Source organism: Chrysochloris asiatica, unplaced genomic scaffold (assembly GCF_000296735.1).
Source record: "Chrysochloris asiatica unplaced genomic scaffold, ChrAsi1.0 scaffold00315, whole genome shotgun sequence".
In the NCBI taxonomy this organism is placed as follows: domain Eukaryota; kingdom Metazoa; phylum Chordata; class Mammalia; order Afrosoricida; family Chrysochloridae; genus Chrysochloris; species Chrysochloris asiatica.
In genome coordinates this window covers 2,636,245-2,646,363 of record NW_006408833.1, presented here as the reverse complement: position 1 = coordinate 2,646,363, position 10,119 = coordinate 2,636,245, and the positions used below count along the sequence as shown (strand labels likewise).

General features: G+C 38.8%; 1 protein-coding gene across 1 annotated transcript in view; it reads left to right on the top strand.

Annotated features, from left to right (window-relative positions):
* The first annotated feature begins 1,358 nt into the window (after window positions 1–1,358).
* ITIH6 (inter-alpha-trypsin inhibitor heavy chain family, member 6) overlaps window positions 1,359–10,119 on the top strand; it is a 35,852-nt gene continuing 27,091 nt past the window's right edge. The window contains 3 exon segments of the mRNA XM_006878398.1: window positions 1,359–1,439; window positions 2,426–2,513; window positions 3,727–3,880. Of these exon segments, the coding sequence (XP_006878460.1) occupies window positions 1,359–1,439; window positions 2,426–2,513; window positions 3,727–3,880 (323 nt within the window).

Below are 10,119 nucleotides of genomic sequence, written 5' to 3'. Positions count from 1 at the left end.
TTTACAGCAAGGATCATTCCTATCCCCTTGGTACACAGGGTCAACAAAGATAGGCAACTTAGACACTGGCTACCCAACATGGGTGGGGGAGCGCTACAAAGGCAAGAAGTGATTGGCTTACATGCTTTTAATAGGGAACCTAGTTCCAGAAGGTTCAGGGAAAGGTAGAATCTCCACTGAGTGGTTTTTAACCTGTCTGGACAGGGCTGATGAAAGGAGATGGGGATAAGACTCTTGTGGTTCATATAGTGAATGATTGCTATCTGGACTGACTGTGAGTGTTGGAAAGGTAAAGGTAGACGTTTTGTAACAAAAGGAAGGAAGTGGTAGATTTTGCAGTCCAGGAGTGGAGGTCCCTGGAACCGTCAATGGAGAAAAGCAAAGTGTGGGACACTATCCAGATAAGCAGTGATGCCAGAGATGGAGGCAGAGACGATGATGTGGAGAGATGGAGTGGCTGGAGACTTTAGACTCAGGGAGGGAGAGGGGCTATGTGCTGACAGTCAAGGGGCAGGTTTGAGGGGTGTACCCTTTGGTTGTTTGATGATGCATGCAGGAGATTAGCTTTGCTCTCCCATGTAAACTATCACATAATTCACAATAAAAACTTAAAAAAAAAAAAAAAAGATTAGTTTGTGTATTGTTCTCTGTTTGTTCTTCATGTAATTCAGTTCAGGGTGAATTTAGCTGATGTTGGTTGCTATCATCTACCTGGTGTATAGCAGCTGGTATTGACTCTAGCCCAATTGGTGAGTCTGAAGAGGGTACGGCTGTTTGGGGGTTGTATGGCTGCAACTGCTATTTTCTATTGGGTGAGGCAAAAAGAGAAAACACTTTGCCATGAGAGAAGGAACACAAACAAACAAAAAAGCCAGCAAACAACAGTGGAAAAATAAGTGGGATGCTTCTAGGCCACCTACTGACCTTTTGCCTTCACAACCACCTGAGAAATTTCAAGATGATCTCGCTGTGCTGTCTCTCTGATCTATAACCAGTCTTTTTCTTTCCCCTTTTCTCTACCCTGCATGCCTGTTCACCAATTCTCCGAGAGAGAGCTAGCCCAGGGCCTACTTTGCAGATTTGGAACAGGGCCTGTTGGAGCAAGGCTACGTCTGCTATCTACTCCACCTTCAATTGTGCACACAACCACAGTCTGTGCAGTTCAGCCCACCTGGAAAGTGGTACTTTCCCAGGGGTGTACATTCATAGAGGTCTCATCTCTGGTCACCAGTAGTGTTCAAGGAACCAGAGAGTAAAAGACAGAAAAAAAATCATACCTTTGTCTCTGTGAGTGACTGACTGGCAGTCTTCTCCAACACGAATGTTTTCTTGTCTCTTAATCTGTTCACACACTCAATATGGCTGCAGCCAGTCCCGTCAGCCACCCCAAATCAGATGTCACCTCCTTTCGTGCTATGTCTGTTCGACTCTCTCTCCCAGTAGCACTCAATTCACTTATTTATTCCTTTATCTGAATCACAGAGTTCCAGGACCATCTTTGAATCTGCCCTTGCTGTAGATAGCCCATTTTCCTAGTCCACCATCTTGTCTGGAATCTCTACATGTGTCTTGGTATCTATCTTTCCCTGTGTCGAGGAGGTTTTCAGTGCAGGGGCCCTGGTTCTAAAGAATGAAACTTGCTCCCAGCTCTTTTTTCTTGGTGGCATGGGTCCCTCTGATGTCTGCTTGCATTTTGAAGTCCTGATGTGACACTGTGAGTTAATGTCCTGGACTGCAAAGTCAGTTTGAACCACAAGGTTGGCAGTTCAAGCTCACCAGTTGCTTCTAGGAAACACTATACAAGGTCACTATGGGTCAGAACTGACTCAATGGCACTTAACAATATATTATATTCTCAGCCCTCCCTCATCCTGTCTTGGCCTCTGACTTTTTCTGGAAATAGTATCATCTAAGGGAAAATCTGAAATTTTATGGGACATTGGATAAGTCCTTCCTGTGTCTAAGCTAAAGTCAGGACTAGGACTGGAGACTTGTTCCACTAGCCTCTCTCATATTCACTACCATTTTAAGATGATCAATGCTACGTGACCTTTCTTTGACCCATCACTGGGCTTCTAAGGATGTTTATAGGAAAGAAGAACCCCACCCTGAGCCAACATAACAAACAGACAGAACCAGAACTCTGGTATGTTTAGTTTCCATTCATCTTACATCTGAATGAGAGGAAAATGGAAGCATGTAACTGGCCTCTCTCCAAGAAAGATTCCAGTCCCACTATTTGGACAATTCTGCCTTATGTGGGTCTCATTGCCACATTCAAAGTCTTCCCCACCCTTCCAGATGGGGTCACTCACTCAAGAGAAGTGATACCTGGATGTTTAAAAGAGTAAGGGTTGAAGAGTGAGCTCAATCTTCTGGATGTGAGAAACAGAACCAGATCAGAGGTCACATCATATATGAGTAGAGATGCCTCATCTGTGTCAACTTTTTGTTGACCATTCTCCTGGGACTGACATGCCAGGGAACCCCTGGCCTCACCTCATCAAGCAAAGGTCAATTCTGGGATGTGGGGACAAACCTCTTGGATTTGTAAGAAAATTATCTCCTTGGGGACCATGGGGTAATTTATTTGGTATGTTTTATCTGTGCTTTGAGGTCAAAGAGTTACTTTTTATTGACCACATATCAGGTGTTGTACCAGGGGTTTTAGAGTTATTTCATTTACTTCTCACAGCAACCCTATGAGCTAGGGCCAACTGTTATTCTATAGAGGAAGAAACTGAGGCTCAGATGTTAAGTCATAGGAAGAGGCAGAACGAAAATTTGAACCCAGGTCCATCTGATCCATATTGCCCTCATTTCCTATGGCTTTGCACAGGGAATGAGCTAGAAGTGCATTATGTATGAGTAGATGGAAGGATATGACTTCATACATATCTTATGTTTTATTTGTCCTGAGTCTCTGCACTTCAGTAAAATGTGGGAAATAATAGTATCTAGTTCACAGGGCTGACATGAGGATTAAATAAAATACTAAATGTTTAACATGTTTGCAGTGCATAACTACACTTATCAGGTGCAGTTCTACACACCTGAGGTCCTATAAAAGAAAACAGTATCACAGAGTTGGTTGGTTTATTATATGCCATGGAGTCGATTCCGACTCATAGTAACCCTGTATAGGGTTTCTGAGGCTGTAAATCTTTACGGGATCAGAAAGGCTCATCTTTCTCCCCTGGAACAGCTGGTAGTTTCAAACTACTCACCTTGAGGTTAGCAGCCAAACTAGTAACCACTATCCTACCAGAACTCCTTCATAGAGTATGGCTCAATATATGGTAGCTTACCTGTTATATTCTAAAGTCTTGCTACTAAAAGTGAAATCTGTGGACCAGCAGTATCAATTTCTCCTGATAGCTAGCTAGAAGTGCAGACTCTCCACCCTCATCCCATATTTGCTGAATCAAAATCTGCATTTTAACAAGATCACCAGGAGATTCATGCATACATTAAAACTGGAAAAGCAGTTGTCCAGAAGTTCCTTGTATCATGATCTTCTTTAAGTCTTCAGTTTTGAGATTTGATAAAGCTCACTGAAATATTAGTGAGGTCTACAAAATGGATGACAAAGGTCATTTTCCCTTTCTAGGTTTAAGTTTCCTCACCTTACCTTGAGACCTACCCAGGAATCTTGGGTTCCCAAGTATCAGCCCATTTGGCCAAGGATGGAGTCTACCTAACTCACTTCCCTGTTTTCTCTCTCAGTGTTGATAATGAACTATTCTGTGAAATTCACTGTGACATCACACTATGTCCACACCTTGGTCACCTTAATCCTGTTTAATCCACATGCTGAGGCCAAAGAAGCCATCTTTGACCTGGATCTTTCTCGTCTTGGCTTTAGCTCCAACATCACTATGTAAGTCTTCTTTAGAACTCACTGCTTCATACATCCATGCATACACTCATTCTTTCTTCTGTTCTTTCAGCAGGTCCTGGTGATTAAAATCATGCATTCTGAGACCAGATTTCATCTCTCCCCCTGCCTACCCACCATGGTTTATTTTATTACTTTAACTTTTTATTGTAAATGGAGTGAAGGTTTACAGCTTTACATTCAACAAATCATACATTTTGTTTCATCTCAATGATTACAATCCCCTCTATGCAGCAAAAGTTATCCTGTTTCCTCCCTGTGGTTTCTATTTGCATCCCACATACCTTCCTATCCCTTCAACTTTGTCCTTAGGAAAATGTTGCTCTTTTGAATTTGAATGATTGATCATTCCATTGTGAGCATATTTTGCTAGAGTTGTTTTGGCCCCTATATACCTATATACCACGAAGGTGAGTTTATTACAAACCTGAATGGTGGTGAGGATCATAGTCTCAGGTACCTCCAGTCTCATTCTGACCAGTAAAACTGGTCTTTATTATTATTATTATTATTATTAAATAATTTTGAATTTTGTTCCACATTTTCTCCCACTTTATCTGGACCCTCTAATGTGATCCCTTTCAGAGCACTTGGTAGCAGTGTGTAGAGTTCACATATTCCATTAGTCCACTGGACTAATTTATTCCAAGATAAGATTTCAGTTCTTATCACTCTTCTTTCTTCCACACATGGAGAAACCAATAGCTGCACCTTAGATGGACACTCATGAATTTTCAAGATTCCAGATGTTACTCACCCAAGCAAGATGTAGAACATTGTCTTTGTGGACTATATTATGCCCATTGACCATAGTATCCTCTGAGTCTATGGTCTTGTGCACCTAAGCCCAGCAACGGATTGCCTTAAGATGTTTGATAATATCTAAGAAATAGGATCCAAGACACAAGTAGCTATATGCACATCAATGTTCATCAAACACTATTCACAATAGCAAAAAGATGGAGACAGCCTAAGTGCTCAGCAATGGAAATATGGATAAACAATCTTTGGAACATACACACAATAATACTATGCAACACTGAAGAATAATGATGAACCTGTGAAACACCTCAAATATATATGAGTTTGAAATGTGATATTTATACATGAGTATTTAACTTTCCTGCAAACACAACTATTAATATGGTGGGACATACAGCTGGCAAAATGATGAAAACTTCCTGGTGGTGGCGGTGTGTCGTGAAGTTGGTTTCGACTCATAGCGACCCTGTAGAGGGTTTCCAAGGCTGTAAATCTTTATAGGGGCAGAAAGCCTCATATTTGTGGGATGGATAGATAGATAGATAGATAGATAGATAGATAGATAGATAGACAGACAGACAGACAGACAGACAGACAGACAGACAGATAGATAGATAGATAGATAGATAGATAGATAGACAGACAGACAGACAGACAGACAGACAGACAGACAGATAGATAGATAGATAGATAGATAGATAGATAGATAGATAGATCCCACTCTTCCTCCCTTATACATTCAGCCTATTTCTCAATCCATGTACCTATGCACAAAACACTATTGTTCTAAGGTTTTGTCTATATCACTATTTACCTCTATCCCCTTTAGTGCATACATACCTCCCTGTGTCTTCACCTATCTTCATCATTCTTCTGCTACCCTCTTTATTCTTGTCACCCAAGCTAACATGCACCTATCCTGTAACCAGTGAATAACTCTCCCCTCCCTCTTACCCCATGTAACCATCAAAAAATATTTCTTTTAGCATGAAAATCTTTTCTTAAGATTTTACAATAATGGTCTCACACAATAGTTGTCCTTTTATGACTGACTGATTTCACTCAGCATAATGTCCTCCAGGTTCATCCATGTTATGAGGTGTTTCGCAGATTCATCTTTATTCTTCAGTGTTGCATAGTATTACATTGTGTGTATGTATTACAGTTTGTTTATCCATTCTTCCATTGTTGGACACTTAGTCTGTCTCCACCTTTTGCTATTGTGAATAGTGTTTGATGTGCATACCTGTGTCCTGGATCCTATTTCAAGTAGAAGGATTGCTGCATCTTAAGATATTTCTATTTCCAACTTTCTGAGGAAGTGCCATACCATTTTCCAGAGTGATTGAACCATTTTCCAGTTCCATCAGCAATGTGAGAGGGTCCCAGTCTCTCTACACCTTCACCAGCATTTATTATTTTCTTTAAAAAAAAAAAAAAAAACTTTTCTGTTAAAGCTGGTGTGAGATGCTATATCATTATTGTTTTGATTTACATCTCTCTAATGGCTAATGGAGTCCTGGTGTGGCGTTGTGGGCTAATGTGTCAGACTGCAAAGTCATTTGAACTGCAAAGTCAGTGGTTCAAGCGCACCAGCTGCTCCCCAGAAACCCTATACAGAATCAACTTGATGGCACTTAACAACAATAACAACAATGGCTAATGATGGAGTTGTGGTGTTAATGGACTAGACTGCACAGTTAGTTTGAACCACAAGGTCGGTTGTTCAAGCTCACCAGCTGCTCCCCAGAAACCCAATACAGGGTCTCTATGGGTCAGAACTGCCTCTATGGCATTTAACAACAATGGCTAATGATCGTGAACATTTCTTCATACATTTGTTGGCTGCCTGAATGTCTTCTTTGGTCAAGTGTCTATCCATGTCCTGTGCCCATTTTTAATTGGGTTGTTTGTCTTTTTCTTGTAGAGGTGTTACAATTTTCTATAAATTTTAGAGATTTGTTTCTTGTCTGATATGTCATTGCAAAAAGTTTTTCCTAGTCTGTGGGCACCCTTTTTACTCTTTTGGTGAAATCTTTAGATACACATTAAGTTTTTAAGTTTTAGGAGGTCCCAATCATCTATTTTGTCTTCTACCGTGTGTATGTGTGTGTGTGTTTTGCAATGTTTCATAGTGTAAGTATTAGAGCCCCTAAGTTTGCCACTATTTTTTTCATTGATGATCTTTATAGTTTTAGGCTTTACATTTAGGTCTTTACTCAATGTTAAGTTTGTTTTTGTATATGGTGTGAGGTATGGGTCTTGTTTCATTCTACTGGAAATCAGGTTTTTTGGGTTTTTGCCATTTGTTTAAGAGACTCTTTCGTCACTGTTTAATGTGTTTTAGCCCTTTGTCAAAGATCAATTGACTATATGTGATTGGATTCACTTCTAGGTTCTGAATTCTGTTCCATTGATCATGTATGCTGTTTTGACTACTGTGGCTGTACAGTAATTTTAGAGATCAGTGAGTGAGGGGCCTCTGCCTTTGTTCTTGTTTCTAAGCACCGCTTTTCTTTCTTTTTTCTTTTTTTTTTTTTTTGCATCTCTTTCCTCTCTATATAAAATTTGTGATCATTTCCCCCATTTCTTTAAAGAACGATGGATTCTGGATTGATTGTGTTATATCTATAGATTGCTTTGGGTAGTATTGACATTTTCACAATGTTAAGTCTTCCTATCCCTAAACATGTATATTCTTCTATTTTTGAAAATCTCTTTTAGTTTCTTATAGTAGCGTTTTGTAGTTTTCTTTGTACAGGTCTTTTGTTTCTGTAGTTGGATATATTCCAAAGTATTTTATCTTTTGGGTCCCTAATGTAAATGGCATTGTTTTCATAACTTCCTTTCAGAACTGTCTTTATTAGTATAGAGGAATTCAACTTATTTTTGTATATTGATCTTGTATCCTGTCACATTGCTGAATCTTTCAATGTGTTCCAACAATTTTTTTTCTGTGCCTTTGGGATGCCATATGTATAGGATCGTATCATCTGCAAACAGAGGAGTTTTATTTCTTCTTTGCCAATTTTGATGCCTTTAATTTCCCTTCCTTTTCTTACAGTTCTGGCTAAGACTTCCAACACAATATTGAATAGGAGTGGTTCCTGCTTGCAAAGGGAATGTTTTCAGTTTCTCTCAATTGAGAATAATATTGACTGCTTGATTTTTATATGTGCTCTTAATTATGATAAGGAATTTCACTTCAATTCCTAATTTGTTCAGTGTATTTATCAAGAATGAATGTCGGATTTTGTCAAATGCCATGTCTGCATGAATTGATATCATCATGTGGCTCTTTTCCTTTTTATTTATTTACATGGTGGATTATGTTGATTATTTTTCTAATATTGAACCATCCTTGCCTCCCTGGTATGAATTCTACTTGGTCATGATGTGTTTTATTTTGTTTTGGTTTACTATGCTGTTGAATTCTATTGGCTAGGATTTTGGTGAGAATTTTTGCATCTATGTTCATGAGGGCTCTATAATTTTCTTTTTTAGTGATGTCCTTGCTTGGTTTTTGATATGAAGGTTATACTGGATTTATAAAATGTGTTTGGGAGTTTTAGATCCTTTTCTGTGTTTTGGACTAGTTTGGGTAAAATTGGTGGCAAACCTTCTCTGAATGATTGGTAAAGCCATCTGGGCTGGGATATTTTTTTGTTGGGAGTTTTTCTTTTTTTAAGCTTTTATTGTGTATTGAGTGCTAGTTTACATGGAAGCACATCGGTTTTGCACTCATCCTATTGTATTTCGTTTTTAGTGCAATGAATACAATCCCCCTCCGTGCATCATCATTCAACAGTATTTGCTTCTATTCCCTCTGTTCTATTTATTTATTTTTGATGTACACAAAAACACTCAGGAATATATAATCATTTAAACAACCAAAGGGCACATTCTACAATCCTGCCTCCTGGCCGCCAGCACATAGCCTTTCTCTTTCAATGAGTCTAGAGTCCTCAACTGCTCTATCTCTCCATGTCATCAACTCTGCCTCCATCTCTTGTGTCACTGCTTCTCTGGATAGGGTCCTACATTCCACTCATGCTCTTCTCCCTTGATGGTCTTAGGGTCGTTTGTTCCTGGAATGTTGAATTAACTACTCCCCCCTTTATGTTACAAAACTTCTACTTTTATAGTTGTGGCAATCTCAATTAATCATGAAAACAATTACTCACTATTGAATCATAAGAATCTTATCACCATCTCCTTTCACCAGATCCATCTCGACAAGATGAAAACTATTCAGTGGGGATTCTACCTTCCCCTGCACACTCTGAAACTAAGCTCCCTTTTTAAAACTTGGGAGCCAGCCATTTCATCCCTTTATAGCTTCCCCATTTTAGGTAGCCAATGTCTAAGTTGCCTGTCCCTGTGAACTCTGTGTACAGAGGGGATAGGTTTGATACTTGATGTGAAGACTCCTTCCCTCTCAATTGTTATTTTGAGCTACTACACCCATAAGTATAGGCCAAGTTCATCATATTGTAGAAATTTACACTTGTTTCCCTTATCAAATTTCTTTATCTTCCTCTAATCAAGTTCTGTTCATCAAGCCATCAAAACTAGATCAATTGGGTACTATCTGAAAGTTTGTGTGTTCTTGTGCATCTCCCCTCACATATCAGCTGGACGCTTCACTCTCAGCTCTAGCTTGTTGGAGTTTTTTTTAATGACCTGATCAATTTCTTCTTTTGTTATAGGTCTGTTAAAATTTTCTACTTCACTCCATGTTAGTTTGGGTACATTGGGCTTTTAAAAATATTTACCCATTTCTTCTAAATTTTCAAACTTATTGGAATGCAACTCTTCATAGAGTTATCTTTTAATTTACATTGTGATGTTACCCATATCATTTATGTGTGTTATTTGCATCTCCCTTTTTATCTCTGCTAGATTTGCATAGGTTTGTCAATTTTATTAATCCTTTCAAAGAACCAACTTCTTGTTTTGTTGATTATTTCTATTGTTTTTCTATTTTCTAATTCATTTATTTCTGCTCCAATCTTTTTTATTTCTTTTCTTCTGGTTTGTAGTATTTTGATGTTTTTAAATTTATTGAGACTTGCTTTGTGGCCAAATATGGTCTATTCTGGAGAATGTTCCCATGTGCAGTGCAAAAGAACGTGTGCTGTTGTTGGTTGAGTGCTCTATGTAAATCTATGAGTTAAAGTCGGTTGTTTCCTTTGTGTATTGGTTGAGTTTCCTTCTGGGTATTATATCCATTTTTGAAAGCTGTGTATTAAAATCTCCTACTAATATTGTAGAGTTATATATTTCTTTCTTCAATTCTATTACAGTTTGATTTATGTGTTTGAGGCTGTTTCATTGGGAGTATAGATTTTTATTATGGTTATATATTCATAAGAAGCTCTGGTAGCGTAGTGGTTACGAATCGGGCTGTGAACCTTAAGGTCAGCGGTTCGAAACTACCAGCTGCTCCGCGGGAGAAA